Genomic DNA, 21,869 nt, shown 5'->3' with positions numbered 1-21,869 from the left:
TACTTACTTTTTACGTATATGACTGAATAAAATGTATTTGTAGATGTAGTTGTTGACACACATTTTTACTTCCAGCACTTGGGAGGGAGAGTCGGGTGGATGAATATTAGGAGTTCCAGGATGGCCAGGGCTATATAGGGAGAACCTATCTCAAAAAACAAAATAAAACATTTGCATGCATTGTCTTGTATAAAAAACATTATATATAGCATTGTTCATCAGGAGGTTTGTATCTGATTTTTGTTGAGACTCTTAGCTTCACCCTCATATAGCCCTCCCAACTTCCTGGCCCTTTTTGTGTTGGAGCAAACCCACTTTTTGGTGCTCCCTACTGCAGTACGTTTTTGTCTCTCGAACCTGTGGACTGTCACGAACTGTGGACTGCCATCCAGGATGAGATTCATTAGGGGAGTTGGGGAGATGAGATGGAGCACAATGGATGGGACAGGGATGGCCTTGCCAGTATTCTAATAGGGAAAGATAGAGTTGGTATAAAGTAGGTGCTGTTCAAAGTGACTGTGATGTCAAATTAGTGATACAGTTCTACTGTTTGTTGGCATGGGACATACACTTGTCATACCAACCTGGGTCACATGTCCATATGAGTCACCCAATGCCTGAAATGGCTTTCCCCTTCCTTACATTTTGTGAACTGAAAATGACCTGGTGTTCTGGGTGAGGTCACTAGAAACCAAGTGAATGATTTTCGAGTAACATGAGTTATTGTTTCTGTTGTAGGAAGAAAGAAAATTTTCAAAGACTGTGCAAGGGAAAGTGCAGAGCAGTTACCTTCACTCACTTCTGGAAATTGGGGAGCTGCTGAGAAAAAGACTTGAGACCACAAAGAAACTAAAAATTTAAGAAACTAAAAAATGAACCACGGGCACTGAAGACGCTACAGTAGAAGATGACACACCACCTTCCCTGGCAACAGCAACATCTGCTGGCCATTGTTTTCATCCAGATCTTCCTCACATGCATGAAGGACTTTGATCGTGAATTAATTTTTGAGGTATTAAATATATACAACTGATTATAAATTATTGTATATAAACCAGAAGCAGGACCCACATCTGGGTTTATCACTCTTTATACCTGTTCATGTATACAGGACATCTACAAGAGAACCCCACTTCCTTCCCATCACCAGAAATGTTTTTGGTGGGGTTTCTATACAAGCAGCAATAGAAGTAAGTACAAAGCATTGACCTCAAAGCAGGTGATTTCTCTCTGTTATGCAGTGGGAGTTTGGATTTGGTCCTGAGTCACAGAAGGCAAAAAGCAGATGCAGGAGCAGACATAGGAGCAGGACTCTTTCCATGGCAGCAGGTTCCTTATGAGGCTCCCACAGAACCAGGGTGGGTTCACAGAGGGTCAAGTGAGATGCCATGGGAGAACATGCTGCTGCAGGGCACCACACATGACCACAGGTGCTCAGTTTTGGCTTCATAGTCCCGAGAGCCAAAATGTCCCTAGTCCCGCTCCTGGGAGAGCTTAGCCTCGGGTCAGCAAGGAAGACTCTGAGTACAGTCCACCTCGCACTTCCTCAGCTGCTGAGTCTTGTCCACTGGATCTCTGGGAAAAGTGGGAAGAGCTGTTTTTAAAGAGTGGTGTTCAGGACTTGTGCGGGTCAAGCTGTCTGATACTTGTTTCCATTGTTTGGAGTCCCATTCTGCAGCCGATTCATGAGTTACACACATACATAGGCATAAAGGTGCTACGAAACAAAGATTTACTACTTTAGTGTTTGCAAGTGGGGAGTTTGGGACAGAAGGAGTTGTATGCTATGGATTTAGTCTAGGTTTTAAGTTTTAGTTTGACAAAAGATACGTGTTTCCATGGGCCTGATGCCAGTCTACTTTTTTGACACATAAATGTACCAGGATTTATTTCCTTTGTTCACCTAGAGGTTGGAGATCTGGTCCCCAAGCCTGCAGCTTGAGAGGCTGCTCTGAGAGTATGAAGACTGCTCTTGTATGTCGTGCTGAGCTCTTAAAGATTCTTTAGTAACTGTTGGTGTTTGAATCACCTTCTCTGTTCTCATTGCCTATCACTTGACTTGTCAGTTAACTCTAAGGTGAAAAAATGGATCTGCTGAGTATTGGTCTTTACCCCCCACTGCTCCAGCAAAAGGTGACACCAGCTAAGGAGAGCTGGCAAAATCTTGGGTGTGAGGTTTGTATTTTATCATTTATCTTGACATTCTTAGGTTCACAAATCAGCATAGTGGGTAATAATAGTTTAAACGTCTAAGGGAATCTGTAGAAACCACTTTCTTACTTGTAAGATGTGCTGGAAAGCCTAGACCACATAATTACACCAGAACATTTTTATAACTTGCTGTAATATCACATGCTCCATCCCAAAAGAAAGGGCCTGCTGAGTAAGATGAAGACTCTGATTCCAACTCCTTGAACATCAACATGTGGTCATTTTCTGTAGCTATGGCCTGTGTCTTGTGGGCTTTTGCCTGTAGTGTTGCTCCTGGAATAATGTTTCTTGGGATATTCAAATTGTTGTATGTCTGTAGATATGGATGCCCTTTAAAACAGCTCTGTCAGCTGACCATGATCAGTTAGGTATGGACTGCACACTGGCTCTGGTTCTCAGGACATAGCTCTTCCCTCTAGTGGTCTATGCAGTCTCCTGCCCTGGACACCTGGGATCTCCACTGGTTTTACTGACAATAATGTCAAGTTGGAGCTGTGCTTCCTTTGTTACTTGCTGATTTTCCTACTAAATGTAGCATTTCAATTAGATCAAATTCTTACATTTGGAGATAATTGTAAAAAGAATGAAATTATGAAGAAATGGCCAATATCTTTATCAGTTTGTTCTTTTCGAAGCTGTCATGCCTATAAATTGTGTACAGTTGAAGTATATATATTCTTACTGAGTAAAAAGCACCCTCTCCCCACAGTTGTATGTCTTAATATCTGAGGAGAATGCTCAGTGACCCGTTGCTGCTGCTTTCTGGTTTATATGGGTTTTGTTCTGTTTTGTTTTTGTGTGGTAAATTGATATTTAAAAAACAAAACAACAACAAAAAATAACCACGACTACTGTTTACAGACTGAAAAATCACTGCTTTTTATACTACTGAGATCCTAACTCAAGACTTTCCAAAGCAGGCGTTGGGTTCGAGTTACTTCTCTGATGTGGACTTAGAGTCCTACAGTGTCTCCACATAATGGAGAGTGTACACAAACCTAGGTGTGCTGCCATCGATTTTGTATATTTTCATAATTTTAATTGTTCAAAATTGCATTATATTTTGCAATCACCAAGTTCAATCTGTATTTGTCTTTCATTTCGACTTTTTCAATATAAAAAGGGGTTCAACTTATCTGCAGGCTTGTTGATACTCTTCCTACTTTTTGATGTGATTTATTGGTGTGGGAAATCTGCTCTTGAGAATTAAGTGAAGGCAGCAAATTGGCTTTAACTGTACAGGTTAATTTACATAAATGTTTTTATTTTTAGTTGGCACTTTTGCCTGGTTCATTTTTGTTCAGTCTTAAAAAGGTTAGAGATTCCTAAGCAGTGTACCTCATCTCGATTTAGTACTGAATGTTATCCCGACTATGGGCTAGCCCGGGCTGAAGGCAGGAGGACCAGGTTAAAACTTTGTGCAGCTACAAGACACTGTCTTAAAAACAAACAAATGAAAATAAACAAAAACCAAAAGACTAAAAGTCAAAACTAATCTTTGTGGCTTAACAATAGTGCCTTACACAATTCCATTTATTAGCTAACAGGTGCGTCTTGAGCTGTTGTGCTACATCTGCTAGTCACTGAGACCCCGAGTCCTAGTTGGAGGCTATATGTGGTGTAGAAGATCCATTGTGTGTGATGGAAGTTGTTATGAGTCAGAATACAAAGGCCCCACCCACCTAGGACAGTCACTGGAAGACGTCAGGGTGCTTCAGGCTCTCTGGAGATGCTGCTTGCTCAAAGGCAGTGTAAGCAGGAGCTGTTTTCCTGATTCCTTTTTATCCTGATAGCGCATGCCCTTAGCAGGTCTTGCCTGTTTCTTCAGGGAGGAATTAACTTTATCTGAATATTTTTTTCTTTAACAAAAAGAATGCTTGCCTGAACCTCTTTTCCAACATGATTCAACTTTGCAGATGCTATTACTGCTTGATGTCAACCTTGCAGTGCTGAGTATGGAGCGAGTCCTGTAATCAACAACGTTATTTTGGACTTGCCATTGCAGTTCATGCTTTAGGGGCACAACTTTATGCAACATGTAGATTCTGTAGATGCCAGGGACATGCATGAGCCCCACATAAGAATTAAAAGCTAGGGGGCTGGAGAGATGGCTCAGTGGTTAAGAGCATTGCCTGCTCTTCCAAAGGTCCTGAGTTCAAATCCCAGCAACCACACGGTGGCTCACAACCATCTGTAATGAGGTCTGGTGCCCTCTTCTGGCCTGCAGACATACACACAGACAGAATATTGTATACATAATAAATAAATAAAAAATTTTTTAAAAAAGAGTTAAAAGCTAAGATTCTTTGTGAGACAGTGCTTCTCTATACACCCATGGACTTCCCTGTCTTGTCTCACTCTACCCTTTTTAATAGCATTCATTACTAAGAAATGCTCCTTAATTAAAAAGTTCCTCTTGACACTATTTGAGAAAATGTGCAGGTTCTTTAGAATAAAGTTTGTTATGTTGGATCTATTGTTTACTGCATCAGATTATTGAAGAATTATTTCCCTTAAACAGAAACAGGGGCTGGAGAGATGGCTCAGCGGCTAAGAGCATTGCCTGCTCTTCCAAAGGTCCTGAGTTCAATTCCCAGCAACCACATGGTGGCTCACAACCATCTGTAATGAGATCTGATGCCCTCTTCTGGCCTGCAGGCAGACACACAGACAGAATATTGTATACATAATAAATAAATATAAAAAAAAACAAACCAGAAACAGAATGCAGCTATGTGACGAACCCTAAGACGCCAGACTCTAGGTAACCATCATTAGAGAGCATGCTTACTAACCTGGGCCAGTGTTGCTGGAAGGAATCATCTGGCAGTATGAGGGGAAACTGCATTTCTGTGGCATTACCTCTTAAGCAGATTCAACTTGAAATAGACATGGTAATTTAGTCCCCCTCCAGAGCTCCTAATGTTAGAAACCATAGCAACCAACCTGAGTCCATCCTGGGAGGACCCAGGGTAGACTGCCACTGTCCCACTTCTTTCACAAAGACTGAAGAGACTGGGTGCTCTGCTTTCTATAAAACAGCCAATATTTTGTCCTTTGGAGTTGGCCTGGCCTAGATAGGGGCATAAACTAGAACACCTCAGGCAAGTGTGTATTTCAGAAGCACCCAAGGAGATTAGAAAGAATTTTGATAAAAATGATAATATTAGCAGTTAGAGAGATGTCTTGCTTGTTAGTTAAGAGCCCTCAGAGACCTGTGCTTGGTTCCCAGAATCTATAAAGTGGCTCACAACCATCTACCACTTTAGTTCCAGAAAACCCAACACCCTCTTCTGGCCTTTATGGTCATTACATGCACATTGTGTTCATATATACATGCAGGCAAGCACTCAGAAATATAAAATTAGAAAGATCATTGAAAATAAAAAATACTAGATCCTTTAGACCTCAAGTTCATTGCTGAGAATGTCAGCCATGCGCTGTGAGCAAGGGCAGTTAGGGTGTGGGGCTGGGTCACACCCAAGTCTAAAGCAGCTGAACACTGGGTGGAGTGGAGTCAGTTTGTTGCCACTTAGTTTATTAAAAGTTGGTTTTGCCAGGCAATGGTGGTGCACACCTGTAATCCCAGCACTCAGGAGGCAGGGGCAGGCAGATCTGAGTTCCAGGACAGCCAGAGCTGTAAGACAAAAAAACCCTGACTCAAAAGCCAAAACCATAAAAATTTAGTGTTGACTGAGTAACTTACAGCAAGTGATATTGTTGGAAAGTAATTCTTTGAATTGGAGTGATTGTTCATCTGGTTGCATACTTTTTTTAGTCTCATGTACCCCAGGCTGGTCCTTAAATTCATTATGTAGCTGAAGGTGGCCTTGGACACCTGATCCTTGTACGTCTATTTGTCCAGTGCTCAGATTACAGATGTGTGTCACCACATGGGGTTTTGATTGTATAAATTCTAAAAAGAATGCATTAGTACAACTAAGGACTTGCTCTATAGAAAGAAAGCATGATAGATTATAGAGGGCATAAAGTCAGAGGGCAGACAGCATCCTCTACCTCACCATACATGATTCTCTAGAGGGTGGTGCCTTGTGCAGGGAAGAGTTCCCAATAGAAAGAAATCCACAATGGCTGAGACTCAAATTATAGGCCAAAAAAGTACAATCTGAAAAGAAAACCATCTAACCAAAACAAGACTTTTATTTGTTCAACATTAACTCCTCTGTAGCACCAATTCCTCTGCAGGGGCAGCTCACCAGCCTTGACAGGCTCTCCACACACTGGCTTCTAAGGATGTCCTAAGTATCATCTCAGCAACATGAATGTCCAGGCATACTCAGGGTTCAGGTTTCTGGCTCAGGACTGCTTTGTTCTACAACCTTGTACTCCACAAGGGCCTCGCAGCCAGCAGGTGGCTCTCTCTTTCCCAACCCCAGTGAGCCCTGGAAACCCTTGTGCCCTGTCACAGCTCCTCCTTGTCAGCCCCCTTCTTCCGGAAGGCAGTCAGGATGTTTAAGCTCTTGTGCAGCTCTTCTTTTTTGCTGTCGCTCATCTTGTTCTCAATCAGCTTGGTGATCCGTGTCATTTCTGAGGCTGGGAAGTCTTCACCTTGGTCCAAGATTTTCCCCATGATCTTCAGATACTGGCTAGCCCACTTCTTCTCTGTCTCCTTCACACCTGAGAGGCCATCCTGCCCCTTTTTCAAGATGGCCTGGCGGGCCTCTATGCTGGAAGCCTTGATGAACTCGCCCGCCAGGGCATCATAGGAAGGCAGACAACCAGGCATGCCCAGGTAGATCCCCTGACCCTTTAGCCAGCGCTGGATAGCGCCAACCTTAATTGCCCCACTGTATGGGACAGGGTTCTCAAAGTCCCCATCCCGAAAGAGGTAGAAGACTGGGAAATTCTCTTTGTCCAGCTTGTATTTCTCACTTAGCTCCATGTTCAGCTTATCACCATAGTCTGTGAATAGAAACCAAACATGAGGAACTAGCAGAACATTGCTACTGGGCCTGCTGAGCAGATGAAGAAATTGAAAGATTAGCTGTACGTAGTCTAATGTGAAGTTTCACCAGAGTCCTGTGTCTAAATTTTTTTCCCAACATGCCTAAGCTTTGTAGCTTTACTGTGTCATTCACTGACTCTTATTTTGGGGGGCTTTATTTTTGTTTTTGGGGAAACATTGATTTTCTGAATATTGTATCCACTATGTGCTAGAACCTGTTATGTGTGTGAGGGCCTAGTCGGATGTCAAGCTCTGACGCTGCATTCTACAGAACAGAAGAGATACTACGCAGGGCACAGTATCTTAACAAGTATCTTAATAAAATAACTTGTATCTTAACAAATAGGGTGATGATAACACAGTTTGGAGGTGAGGAAGCCCATGATCCATGCTATGAACACAACTGGGATCAGCCACATGAAGATCTGGGGGTAGTGGACAAAGATCTGGGCAGGGATTGAACTTGGGAGTTCATGAGCTACATACAGCCACCCAGACTCAGCATTAAAGAAAAGGAGAGCATTTAGTGAATGCAGACCCTGCCTCACCAAGACTGGAGGAAGACTAGTGAGGAAGCACTTCATGTAGAGGAATCAAGTGCTCACAATGTGGTAGCTCTGACACTGCCCCCAATGAGCATAGTGGTCTCCAAGGCTAAAAGGTGGTGATGGCTGCCAGGGGCTCCTCCTATTCTTTTTAAAAAATGATTTATTTTGACTTTATGTGCATTGGTGTCAAATCACTTGGAGTTGAATTACAGACAGTTGGGAGCTGCCATGTGGATGCCTGAACTTGAATTCAGGTCCTCTGGATGAGCAGTCAGTGCTCTTAACTGCTGAGCCACCTCTCCAGCCCCCTAGGTCTGGCATTTAACTGCTCTATTAAGTCTTGCGCATCAGTTCACTGGTCTGAGACACAGGTGATAGTTCCATAGTACTTCTTTCAGAGAGGTATCGGGACAGAACTCGTGGAAAGCAGCACAGTGGCCTGGCACATAGTAGATACAGGATGAAAGCTGGCTATGCAGAAGTTATTATTCAACAAGCTCTAAGGGAACTGGAAATTGAGTAAACTCATCACTAATTGCCCTGGAGAAGTGTTCTAGCCAGCTCTCCTGCTACCAGACTGCAGGAAATTCCCAGGGGTCTCCCAGGTGGAAGTGCGGATCTTCCCAACTAAGGTGATGATGCTACATTTAAGATAGGGCTGAGATTCAGTGCCTGCAGACCTCTGGACTATAACCACTAGATGCCTGTGACCATGGCCGTAGAAACTGCCCATTGATTAGTGCTGGCACTGGCTCATTTCAGGAGGTGCTCAGTTCTTAAGGGAAATCAGAGAGGTGAAGGTTTGGGAAGAGGGGTTATTCCTTCAGGCAGCTATAGGATCATCTCTGGTTCCATGGACAGCACCTGCTCCGCTTAAGCTTGTAGCAGGCACTAGGTCCTGACAGACTGCACAACCAATTTCTCCAAGTGAATGGCTCAGGGGCAGTACTCCCCCACCCACCAGGGAAATGAGCCCCACCTTCCTTCATCCCAGGCCCCTCCCCAGTCATCCTGGACTTGTCCATACCTGAGATCCCCACCTCTGCCACCAAAAGATCATCGCTGGAGGCCGAATTCTCAGCCAGCCGTTTGAATTCGTCCTGCTTCTCACCGTAGGGGTACTGGGTGTCGAACTTCACCAAGACAAACTTGCTTTTGGGGATGACCTGAGGGCGCATAGAGCTGAGCAAGTCGGGTGTTCAGGGACTTTTAGGGCTAATTCCCCTTCCTAAGGGACCTCTGTTAAGAAACAGAGTGGAAACGAGCCTACACAGGAGACAAGCTGTGTGAATTCACTGATTCCCCTAAAGCTTAGAATATGATTCCTTTGTGGGTATTACACTAGGTGTGCATGTGTTCGCACCCACAGAAGATAGGATAGTGCATAAACAGCGGAGGCCTTCCCTTCCAGTGTCTGAACAATGCCAAGGAAACCTTAGCATCCACTGCTGTTCTCTGACATCTCAGGGGGTCTCTTTTTTTTTGTTTGTTTTGTTTGTTTACACCTGGCTGTCCTGGACCTCAAACTCAAAAACCTGTCTGTCTCTGTCTCCTGAGTGCTGGGAATAAAAGCCTGGCTGCCTACCATGTTTTTAAAATTTGTTCTAGCACATGCCAGTATGTCATGCCTTTTATTTTTCCCCTTATTTTGGAGACAGGGTCTATGTAGCCTAGGCTGGCTCACACTGATCCTCCTGTCTTAGCTTCCCAAATGCTGAGGGTACATGCATACATACATCACCATACCTAGCTTTGGACATTTTTCCCCCAAGTAAACCACACATCAGCTGATAGACAAGTTGTTGCTCACTTTTGGTCACCGTAAACAGTACTGCCCTAAATGTTCAAATATGTTATGTTTGAGCACACAAATTCAATTCCTTTGGTTTACTGGGAATGGAGCTTCAAGGAATCATAATGGCCAGTCTACATTTAACTTACTGATGAGCCCAAGACTTCCTTTTGGTGGCTTCTTTCAATATATACATTTTATCTAATTACCATTGGTCAATAATACTGCCTACCCATCTTCAAATTTAAAAAACACCTTATTTTTATTATTGCTAGTTATGCATGTGTGGCTATGTGCATGTGAGGACAGGTCCCCAAGGAGGCCAGAAGAGGATGCCTGAGCAACCTTGAGCTAGAGAATGACGGCTATGGGCTGCCTGACATGGGCGCAAGAGCAGTTTTGTTCTCAACACTAAGCCCTCTCTCCAGCCTCCTCCACCAACCTTTCATGCAGTCCCAAACTGTCATATTTTCATCACAGTGGTGAAAAGGCTTTATTATTTTTAACATTCATTTTGTTTTACCTATTTAAGGATATTAAAACTTCCTAGGGACATCAAAGACAGAAGCCATCAGGAGCAGGTCACTGACACTAAAAAGTCAGAGGTCCAAGGGCCCAGCAGCAGGGAAGACTGAAAATATAAATCAGCTCATATCCCCATGACCCAGCTGCCCTTGTTTCTGCTCAACACTAGTCCCACTCTGCTGCCTCTGTCATTCAGGTTCAGTTTAAATGTCCCCTTCTAGTGAAAAGGGAGATCCAATCACCTATTCATTTCTTTAACCCTCTCCCATCTCACTCTGAAACCTTATTATTTGCTCATTTTCTGTCCTTCCCACTTGGACCTTATGGCAGACACTCTGAAAAATGTTCTGAAGAGAGCTCTAACAGTCCTGGGGAGCTGATGCTGCGTGGCTGTGAGTCAAGGTGAGTAGAAGCGGGATAGGGGACCTCATTTATAATATGGAATACCAGTAATCATAGGGTGGCTGAACACTGGAGTAAAAAGGAGATTTAGCTAACAGGATGCAGTAGTGCTGTTGCTGTTATGTGTGCGGGAGTCAGTTCTCTTCTTTACCATGTGGTGCCAGAGTACTGAACTCTAGTGGTCAGGCTTGGTGGAAGTGCCTTCCAGCTGAGTCATCTTACGAAATTTTTTTTTTTTTTTTGATTTTTTGAGACAGGGTTTCTCTGTAGTTTTTGGTGCCTGTCCTGGAACTAGCTCTTGTAGACCAGGCTGGCCTTGAACTCACAGGGATTCGCCTGCCTCTGCCTCCCCGAGTGCTGGGATTAAAGGCGTGCGCCACCACCGCCCAGCTATCTTATGAAATTTTTAAAACAAGATCTCATCAAGTTACCTATACTGGCCTTGAACTCATGACCTTTCTGCCTCTGCCTCACCAATTCTGTGTGTTGACACCTTTGTCTGGCTGACTTTATTTGTTCACTATGTAAGAAGCTGTTAAAAGCCCATCATGTCCCAGAGATCATTCTAAATGAACACAGTAATGAATAGCATAGGGGCTCTCATCTAATGAAGCCTTTTAGTGATGGTCAAAAATAACACTGAAGAAAACCCATTCTAGTTGGAAATCACTGAAAGACAAAACATGTAACAAGATTCCTGGCAAAAATATGGAAGCAAGTAGAGGAGGCACCTGTTCATTGACATGAACACAGCATACCAGATCCACTGTCATATCAGATGCTCAATGAATAATCTGGTGTGCCGGGTAGAGAGTCAGAGAAACAGATCAGTTACTTCATATGATTTTAATATTCTATGGGAGATTTGAAACTGACAAGTTTAAAAAAAAATAGTGACAGAGTAACAGGACTGAATGTAAGCCTGGGGGCCTGAGAAAGCAAGACAAGGCCCCAAGGGGGTAATATTTAACCTAAGACAGAATAATGTGAAGTAACTTATTTTAAAGACTGGGCAAGAAGTGTTCTAGTCACAAGGAACAGTGCCGAAGTCCTAACAGCTGTGAGCTAGGAAGTCAGGCTTGTACTGGCTGGAGAGATTGGACAAGGGGGCAAATGGCTAGGAAGTGGAATTCCATTCTATTGTGGAATCTCAAGGTGCATTCAGGGGCCATTGGGGTTCCAGTGATGAGAGCAGGGAGGCAGTTGGTAAAGATGGTAAACACTGACCAGTTAAACTTAGGGTGCTAAATGCCTTGTTCACACTTGGACTGCTGTATCGAGAGTAGATTGCTATATAGGGTTGAATAGGTGATTAATAATATGGCAGACATTTTTTCTTTTAATTCCTAAGGACAACATTGAATGGGCTACATGTGCAGGATCCTTTTCAAACAGCAACCCTGTCCAAATCGGACGGTATCCAACCACTCGAGACAGGCTCATTTAGTTCCCTTTTAATATCAGTTCCTCACTATGACTGTCCAATAGAGGAAGTGAGAACTGCTGGGGGCTGGGACAGATGCGTGAGGAAAAGGTTGGGTCCACACAGTTCACTGCATTCAGCCTCCAACATTGCCACCATCCATTTATCCAGACCTGGATACCACATTTTGAAAAAAAAACAAAAACAAAAAAACCTAGGGCTAGTGGCGCTTTTTCCGTGCTTTGACCTAGTTTTTGTTCATTTCTATCTCTGCCCGAACATGCTTTCTACAGGTGTCAGAAACGGCACCTTTTTAACCCTTGCACTTTGTAGGGGTCCGCGTTCTATCATGTGGTTTGCACATGGTCAAGCAGGCATCCATCCTCAGTCAGAGAAGAGGGGGAGCACACTTGCTTAATTTTCTTCGCCACCCCCACCCATCAAGGAGCTGAAGAGCGTCGACCTCGCCCCGCCCTTCGATCTTCCACTTGGGACTCGTGGATTGGATCTTTCCCGGCATTGTCTTTTCCCTATAGATAAAGGGAAGGAACATTTAGTTCCCTTGACTGCATAGCTCTTTTGTAAAAAGAGGTAGCGAGTAGCCGGCTTGCAAAGCAAAGACAAGGGTGCCAGATGATTAGCGTGCGCCCCTATTCTGCCAATATTGGGCTTATAGGATGGTGGGATATCTAGGGATGGTCCCTATAGTGTGCCTGCTTGCCACCCCTCGGGGCCCAACGTCCTCATGAGCGCACGCGCCCACGGTAGTCTAGCTGCACCTGCGCACGACTCCCCCAGTCCTCATTACCTTGTAGAAAGTGACTGTGTCCAAGGGAAGGGCGCCCTTTGTGTGCAGGCCGCTGCCGCCATGAGGAGGAGAGAGGAGCAACAGGCCCAGGAGAATAGACAGCAGTCGGGAGAGGGAAACGGCGCCAGGGACCGCGGCAGCCATCACAGCAGATTACGGAGCCGGAGACGAGAGACGCGGCCGGAGCGCACCGAGTGGGCTCCAACGTCACTTGGAGGGCGGTCTCTGAGCGCGCAGGCGCACACGTGGCCACTCCAGGCAGCTAGGGCTCTCCTAGGGTGGAAGGGATGGGCCGCTTGAGGGGCGGGGCAACGAGAGACGGCTGCGCATGCGTGGTCCGCGAAGCACAGGGACGCGGTCACGTGACGGCGAGAAGCTTGCGTGAGACTGTCTGGCCTGGCTCTACTCGGGTGAGGAGAGGCGCGAAGCGAAGCTTCAACAATTCCCGTGCTGTCTTCTCTCGCCTTGGAAGAAGATGAGGCGGCTGTCCCCACCTTGCCTGCGCTGGGGCGTCATGCTGTCTGTTGGGACCCACCGTCTCCCTTGGTTAGTCAGCTGTCTGTCACTGGTAGTCGTCTTCCTTCCCGTGTAGGCCTCAGGCCCCTTAGGCTGCAGCCCTGGTCAGGCCCATGGGGTACTTAGGTTCTGTGGCCTTCCCTACCCCGGAAGCTCGGGGAAAGGCCTGTTTGGTATCCTGCTTGTGGTCAGGTGTGGTAGGTGGCACATGGCTGTAATCTCAAACAACAAGGCAGGAGGGTGGCAAGAGCGGGCTTGGATGTATAGTAAGAAAACAAGCATCCATTTTGAGTGACTATCTTATGCCCCATTCCCAAAGTTCCATCCTCAGCACTCAAGGAAAAAGCCGGATCTGTGCCTGGTGTGTTGGCCTGCATCTTCAATCACACCACTTCAGAGACCAAGGCTGGTGAACCTGAATTCAAGGCCAGCCTGGTCCACGTGATGAGTTCTAGGCCATCCAGAGTAAACCTAGTGAGATCCTGTTTTAAAAAACAAAACAAAACAAAACAAAAAAGCTGTAGCACACTTAGCAGTACTGGGTAGGCGGAGACAGGAAGGTTCTCAAATCAAGCCAAATCTGAATCAGTGAGTTCCAGATTAAGAGAGCTTTTCAATAAAGATGGTTGTATCATTGAGGAAGATAGTGAGGTTGGCCACTGACCTCTACATACATACATACATGGACATTCACACACACACCCCATATATTCCTGGAAATTCAGCTCAGCAAGTGCTTGGGTATGGGGAATGAACCATATTACCAGCCACACCCCCTTTTTGAGGCAAGGTCTCTGTGTAGCCTGGGCTGCATATCAGTTGAGAACCCTCCTACCGTGGCCTCCCATGTACTGTGTGCATCACCACACCTAGCTAATGTAGTAAGTCTTTACAATTGTGTGTTGCTTGGCATCTATGTTGACCATAAATTGTACTTTCTCATGCTAGAAATAAGGTTCAGTAGTCACTACTAAAAAGTTTTATTTATTTTGTGTACATGAATGTTATATCTGACTGTATATATATGTACCTTGTATGTGCCTGGTGCCAGATAAGGCCAAAAGGGTGTGTTGGCTGTGAAACCACAGTTAGGTATGGTTTTAAGCCTCCATGTGGATGCTGGGAATTAAGCCCTGGTCCTCTAGAAGAGCAGACAAGTGTTGTAGGGGTTTCATTCGTGCCCAGTTCCCACTATCGTTAAGTCCTAAAGAAATCACACAGAGGTTTACATTAGTTATAAACTGGCCCATTAGCTCAGGCTTCTTATTAACTCTTAACTTATATAGCCCATTATTAGCCCATTATTCTTATCTGTCTTAGCCATGTGGCTCAGTACCTTATTCAGCGAGGCAGTCACATCTTGCTTCTTCTGTGATCCGGTCAGGACTGCAGAGGAATAGGCTTCCTTCTTCCCAGCATTCTCCTGTTCTCCTTGACCTGCCTCTACTTCCTGTCTGGTTGTCTCGTCTAAACTTCCTGCCTGGCTACTGGCCAATTAGTGTTTATTTAAAATATAATTGACAGAATACAGACCATGGTCCCACACCAGCCAAGTGCTCTTAACCACTGAGCCAGTTCTGCAGCCCTCCTTCAGTAGTCCATCTTCCTCTCCCACTCTCAATCTCCTGTTATTTATTTTTATGTGTATGGATGTTTTGTTTGTGTATATATGTATGTATGTACCATGTATATACCGAGGACGCCAGAAGAGGCCATCATATCCCCTGGGACTGGAGTTACAGACAATTGTGAGCTGTTATGTGGGTGCTGGTAATTGAACCCAGGTCCTCTGGAAGAGCAACCAGTGCTCTTATCCCCCTAAACCATATCTCCAGCCACTCAGTAGTCTCTTAACACTTTGTACGTTATAGTTCTGGTTTTCAGTATGGTGGTTCTACACTTGCTGCACAATACCCACCCTTCTAATAGCTAGCTGCCCTCCATTTGACTGGCCATGCTAACCTTCACATCTAGCACAGGCAGTGCAGGTAATACATACTAAACGCTCAGTCACAGTGTGACTTGCTGGGATTCATGCCTACTTACTCTAAACCTACCAATGAAAACTCTCCCCAGAAAACATATTTGGACATTACTATGTCCTAAGAAAGACCTATGTTTCCTCGCTTACACGTCTTGAATTCTATGTGAGGTCTCCAGGGCTGCCATCTCCCCAGTCCATATTAAAATCTTTACTCCTATTTCATCTCTTTCCTAATCACTGCAAGGGTATTTCTACACCTTAAAAGATCTTGTATTAAAAATCAGTCCTGCTCAGAAGTGTCAGAATTGTCTCTAGGAGATGATTTAGACCATGACCTTGAAAGGGAGGAAGCATTGGGTAAGCAGTGACTAGTCAGTGGCCAGGAATCTATGAAACGGCAAACTAGGGAGCAAAACCTAAAGGGTTTAGAGCCACCAGAGATTTTAACTGGAATGTTGTCAGATTTGTGTGTGAAAATATCACCCAATCGTGGAGGGAAAACTGGGCATGGAAGGGCACACCTTTAATCCTAATCTTCTGGCTTAATCTTCCTGGGAAGGAGAGCAATGGAGACTGGAGAAAACCTCAGGAAGAGTTTGGACTAAACAATGTCTTAGTCATGGATTAAGTTGTGTGCCTCATGTGCACTCTGATTGCATTTGGAGAATAGTTATTATAATAATTACAGAAGTATTTAAAGCTAAATGAAATCATACAGGTGGGCCCCAATCCATGGGGCTTGATGTTCCTTTAAGAAAAAAGAGATTGCAAACCGGGCAGTGGAGGCACATGGGAGGCAGAGGCAGGCCTGGTCTACAAGAGCTAGTTCCAGGACAAGCTTAATAGCTACAGTGCTCTGCCTGGGACAGGTGGATCTCTTTGAATGGGAAACTAGCCTGGTTTACTTAGTTTTACAAAGTTGGGGTATGAATCTAGGAAGAGTTGGAGGAGGAGGGTAAATATCATCAAAACATGTTATATGAAATTCTCAAACAACTAATAATACTTTTTTTAGAAAAACAGAATAAGTTGGGTCTGGATGGTAGCTGAGTAGTAGGGCATGTGCATACTTTAATGTTCCACCCTCTCCCAAGTGTGTGCTTGAAGAAAAGTGAAATCAAGAAGCTTTTGTGGAAAGCCTGGGCATGGTGGCACACCCCTTTAATCTCCTAGTATTTAGAAGGCAGAAGCAGACAAATCTCTGTGAGTTCAAGATCAACCTGGTCTCTAAAGCAAGTTCTAGGCCAGCCAGGGCCACACTGTGAGAGATCCTGTCCCAAACAAAAAGATTCTTTTGTAGGATCGAATTCTGAGTGGTGGCTGCTGTGGTGGCATGCAACTTTAATCCCAGCACTCAGGAGGCTGTGGCAGGCAGATCTCTGTGAGTTCGAGGCCAGCCTGGTCTACAGAGTGAATTTCAGGACAGCTAGGGCTACACAGAGAAACCCTGTTTCAGGCAGGAAAAAGAATTTGTAAGACTTTGATTAAACCAATAGACTCAAGTGTAAATAAGAACCATCTGAGCCTGCCCTGGCTTACTCTGCTGTGTACCATTGCTGATTTCAGGCCATGCAACACATAGACCATATTTTGAAGCTAAGTGCCAAGGAGAAATGACTCTATGTCGTGTTCACACAAGTCAATAACTGTTGTCTGTCAGGGTACCAGCTTGTACCATCTGACAAATCATTTGATTTGTACGAATAAACAACACTGCCTATGCTATACCAAATCAAAGCAGAGACTCTACGTATGAACTCTACATATGTTGTACCAGATACACCCACACCAGGAACTGTATAGAGTTCCTCCATTTTGACCATCACTTGTCGTGAGCCTCATGTAAGACACTGGCTAAAGTGAAAGACTTTTTCCTCCATTCCAAGCCTCCAGCTTCTTCATCTTATGATACTCTCCCCACTTCAGCATTTGAAATGGCCAGACGCCTGGGCCTGTGCTGACAACTCTGAACCTGTGCCTAGTATGACTCTTTTTATGGCCCCTGCAGGATTTCAATTAAGATTGTATCAGTTAAACTTCAGGACAGCCTCTTAGAACTCTGCAGCATCTGTTACTCTCTTATGGCCATTCCGTAATCTGTGTAAATATATGACAGGGTAATGTATGAGCTAAGAGCTAATGCCAGTAACTAATTCTGGAATAAAAGGACATATGACTGCTAGGATCCACACACTTAAATTCAAGATTACTTGGTAAATTGAAACACATCTAGCAAATAATTTTGTGAATGGATTGTTAGTCAATAAATTCTGACGTGAAAAGACACGGATATGTTTGTTTCTGGCATAATAAGCTCGTGATAGTGAAAAAAAAAAGACATATACCTATCATTAAGAGAATTTGGAGCCCGGAGGTGGTGGCTCACACCATTAAATCCCAGTACTCAGGAGGCAGAGACAGGTGGATCTCTGTGAGTTTGACACCAGCCTGGTCTACAGAGCCAGGACAGGCTCTAAAGCTACACAGAGAAAGCCTGTCTCAAAAAACAAAATAAAAGAATTTAGCACTACAATTAGTTATTAGTTATTATATATATCCAGTAAGTGTATGTCATCAAAGATAGCAGGATCTAATCTTTGGTAAATTTGAGAAAAAGAACTCAATGTGTATATTATATAGGGTTATCTTCCAAGCCTAACTGCCACCATCTTCAGATCAGATGTTCTCAGTTCCAAAAGATCATCACAACTAAGCTTGTTGACTGTTAACATTCCCTGCTAGGAGGGATGAGAGGGCTAAAGGACCCTCACCTGAGAATCCAGTCACTCCTCCCAACTGACTATATGCAATTCTGCCCTAATTGTGCATGATTTAGGGAGGAGGTAGAGTATTCAGGCTGTGAAGGACTAGGAAGGAAGCACTATCCATGCAGCTGTGGGCTCGTTTTCATCCATGCTGGGTACAGACCTCCCAATGTGGATGTTTTAGGGTCACCAAGGCTCCTGCTTTTAACTCTTCATTCATGCTTTGTAAGTAACCCCAATAAACTCCTTAGTTAGCCAGGGTAGACTTTGATGGAATCAAGCTTTGTCATTTGGACCTTATAGGGAAGGTGTAGGACATTATTTAGACTCCCCTAACACCCAGGATGAGAATTCTGGAGGGAGGAAGGGAGGGAGGGAGGGAGGGAGAGAGGGGAAGAGAGAGAGAGAGAGAGAGAGAGAGAGAGAGAGAGAGAGTGCACGCGCTCAGAAAAAAAAAATTTGAGTTTACCTTTATAAAAGAAAATGAACTACACAAATTGATAGAGTGTAAATGTGGGTCTGGGGACATAGTTCAGTTGGTATAGGGCTTTCCCAGGTTGCACAGAGCCCTGGGCTCCATCTATGGCACTGCATAAGCATGATGTGGCATGTACCTGTAATCAGAGCACTGGGGAAGTAGAGGCAGAGGGTCAGAAGTTATTCTTGACTGCATAGCTAGTTTTAAGATCAGCCTTGGATATGACACATGAAACCCTGCCTTAAAAATAATTTTAAACAAGGCCAGCCTAGTCTATAGAATGAGTTCTAGAATAGCTGGGGCTATACAGAGAAACCCTGTTTCGAAAAACTTAATTTTGTTTTTAATTTAAGAGGGAACAGTTGAATACATTGGTTCAAGTATGCTCTGAGTAGATGAGTGATACCTGGGTGTGGAGCAGGGTGTGGAGGACTGCAGTGAATTGCAGGCTTCCTGTGGGTCCTCAGCGGAAAACTCAGCACAGCTGGGAAGTTACTGAAAGGGCAGAGTAATGGTTGCTTTAGGCCCTAAATTTTAGGGGTTGAGTGCCTTGGTGTAAGGGAGTTCTCAAAATGGTGAGAAAGTTTGAAGTTAGGAGTATCTTGAAACCAACTTGAAAATTTCTGTTCTGTCTTACAATCAATAAGGACCTGTTAAGAAAACTGAAAACTCTTGGTCTGAGTGTGGCGGCCCATGCCTTTAGTCCCAGCACTCGGAAGGCAGAGGGAAGTAGATCTCTGTAAGTTCGACGCCATGGCTCTCTAAGTCAGCTACAGCTACACAGAGAAACCCTATCTCTGTGAGGAAGAAAGAAAAAAAAATGAAAACTCTTTATGAAACATTTACCTTTTTCGGTTTTCTTTCTTTTGGGCTGTGGGGGCGGGATGGTTCGAGATAGGGTTTCTCCATGTAACAGTGCTGACTGTCCTGGAACTCACTCTGTAGACCAGGCTGAGCTCGAACTCAGAGATCTGATATGGGATTCCCTTCTGTATGCTATGAATAAGTTTTATTACAAAATGTCACCCGCCATCTCGGGCATGGATCCACATAAGACCTAAAAGAAACTTAAGAGAAAAAAAAAAAGAGGACTTTTAGACCCATAAAAAACAGGAGCTAAGTGTGGCATTTTCTTGGGTGGGCTCTGTTTGCTAGAAGCAAGCAGAGGCACAATTCCTTTAAGAAAAGGCTTCCTGATTCAACATTAGCAGCAAAACTTGTGCGGCTTCTTTAAGAGCCGGATTCCTTGCTCATGCTGACAACATGAACTCTGGCTCTTTCAGGAGGTCCTGCACTTAAGTGGGGTTGTAAGGAGCATGCTACTAGTTGCTTAATGGCAATATAGACCTGCTATGTCCCTGGAGCTGGTACGGTAAGCATGGCCCACAGAGGAGGTGAATATACCTCTGCCATGTTGGACAGGGCAGAGGCAACAGGCAGAGGCATGGAGTTGGTCCTAGTCATGCCCACTTAGCGTTTAGAAAAAAAAAGGTGCTCTTGGTCAGAAAATGATTACACACAATAAAGACAGATTCAGACAGAAATAAACCTCTTAATGGGTCATAGTGTGTTTTAAAAATGTACATAGGCTTGGAAGAGAGAAGAAAAAGAGTATAAACTGTTATAAAAAGAAACAGTTTTTAAAAAAAGAAAGTCTTTAAAGAGACAGTAAAAGTAATATAAAAAGAGTACAGGCAGTCATAGATTAAAGGAGTAAAGAAATAAGCCACATAAAGATGGAATATACACAGATAGTCTGGGTTATGTATATTATTGTGTTTACTTTGGATTTTTTGACTGCAGAGAGACATTTGATTCTTGGGGCTGCTACGTGAAACCAACATAAAGGTATCTTGACTTCAGAATTTGGGTCTAAGGATATGTTGCTTTGGAAAAGAGGTTCTGCTTTTGTTTCTACGAATTAGAACCTATAGATTCCTTCCAGACTAATGTGGTTTAATGAAGCAATCTCCCCAAAAGGTCCCCGTGAGCCCTAAAAATACTTTGTTCAACAAACAACAGGAGAAAGCTATGTTTGTAGAAGACTATCCCCAAATTCCAAAAATTATTGTTTATAAATGTTTTCATTTAAAGGAGGATATGATATAGATATGAATACTTTGCATTGGTATAGATCTTGATCTATTGATAGAAATTTAAGGTTGATTTTGTTATGCTCTGTATATATACATTTCTGCTTTTGTTTAAGGTATTGTGTTTTTGCAGCTCATTTAAAAAATGGAATGTATAGTTAAGAAATACAGATTAATAGGTGGTCATCCTATAATAACCAAACTTTTAGTCATGATAGTTAGATTTTTCTAGATACATGGAGATATATTTAAGTTAGATAATCTTCAGCACTTCAAATACCTACAAATATGGCATTTAAAATGTTTTAAGAACTTAGACTTTTCTCAGTAGTGAGACATATCTGCTTCTGGCACAACCAATTCAGAGAGGTTGATGGATATTGAAAACACTTGTTTTGGAATTTGCCTTCAATATGACAAGGCTAGATAATTGGGCAAGAAATTGCTCTTGCCTGAACTACTTGATGGTATGCTGTATGAATTAGACATGCAGGACCTACAGAAAAGTGACTACTGAATTTTCCAAAGACGTGATGATCCTTCAAATTTTCTTCTTCACTGGAAAATCTACCAGGTATTATAGGCCTGCAGGTTGAAGATGGATGCCCCAGTGTTACAGAAGAACTTTGAGTGACTGTCCAGGCAGCAAGATGTCTCTGTGGTGTGGGAGAATTGTCTGTATTCTGTCAATCATATTTTAATAAAACGTTGATTGGCTAGGTAGGCAGTGTAGGCGGGAAAGCCAGACAGGAAGTAGGGGTGGAGAAAAGAGATTGGGAATATTCTGGAAGTAGAAGCTCCCTCCGCCATTCCTGCGCAGACCACCAAAGAGGCAGCATGTAACTTGCCCAGCTAAGAAAGGTACTGAGACATGTGGCTAATGTAGATAAGGATAATGGGGTAACATAAGTTATCAGAGTTAACAAGAAGCCTTACCTAATGGGCCAATCAGTTTATAACCTTATGGAGTCCTGTGTGTGATTTCTCTTTGGGATTTGCCGGTTGTGGGGTACCGGGCAGGACGGAAACCCCAACAAGCCGGCCCCTCATGTTACATCTCTGTCAATTCTTGAGTTTTGGAAGTTGCTTACAATGCACTTCCTATTTACTTAGGTAATATTATATCCTTCTGGAGTCTTTGAAGAGTGAAGACAGTTATAATTTTCTTTAGTTATGATAAAAGATAAATTGGATATAAAACTTTGAATTCACAAACAAATATTGTAACTTTAATTCTTGCTTGATACCTATTTTGTTATATGTAATTTTACTATGTTAAAGTTAAAACATTTAGACAGAAAAAGTGAGATGATGTGGGATGCTATGCTATGAATAAGTTTTATTACCAGTGGTTAATA

At 43.6% G+C, this 21,869-nt stretch overlaps 3 protein-coding genes across 8 annotated transcripts in view; 2 read left to right on the top strand and 1 right to left on the bottom strand.

Moving 5' to 3' along the window:
• Naa25 (N-alpha-acetyltransferase 25, NatB auxiliary subunit) overlaps nt 1–3,346 on the top strand; it is a 51,896-nt gene extending 48,550 nt beyond the window's left edge. For both annotated transcript variants that reach the window (XM_048447432.3, XM_085679930.2), the window contains one exon: nt 739–3,346. In XM_048447432.3, coding sequence (XP_048303389.1) covers nt 739–861 — 123 coding nt within the window. In that variant the 3' untranslated portion in view covers nt 862–3,346. The remainder of the gene's footprint in view (nt 1–738) is intronic.
• A 3,008-nt stretch (nt 3,347–6,354) lies between these two features.
• On the bottom strand, nt 6,355–12,898 carry Erp29 (endoplasmic reticulum protein 29). Its single transcript, XM_048447433.3, has 3 exons — nt 12,676–12,898; nt 8,753–8,891; nt 6,355–7,134 (listed from the first exon to the last, which is right to left on the bottom strand). Exons 1-3 carry the CDS (start codon nt 12,817–12,819, stop codon nt 6,635–6,637), a joined length of 783 nt encoding a protein of 260 aa, XP_048303390.2. The 5' UTR covers nt 12,820–12,898; the 3' UTR covers nt 6,355–6,634.
• A 119-nt stretch (nt 12,899–13,017) lies between these two features.
• Tmem116 (transmembrane protein 116) overlaps nt 13,018–21,869 on the top strand; it is a 92,148-nt gene continuing 83,296 nt past the window's right edge. For all 5 annotated transcript variants that reach the window (XM_085679938.2, XM_085679951.2, XM_085679959.2 and 2 more), the window contains exon 1: nt 13,018–13,221. The gene's annotated coding sequence lies outside the window, so the exon portion shown is untranslated. The remainder of the gene's footprint in view (nt 13,222–21,869) is intronic.

This window comes from Myodes glareolus, chromosome 2 (genome assembly GCF_982192425.1).
Source record: "Myodes glareolus chromosome 2, mMyoGla1.1, whole genome shotgun sequence".
Taxonomy (NCBI): domain Eukaryota; kingdom Metazoa; phylum Chordata; class Mammalia; order Rodentia; family Cricetidae; genus Myodes; species Myodes glareolus.
Note: the sequence above shows the minus strand (reverse complement) of the source record. Positions and strands in the feature narration are given on the sequence as shown.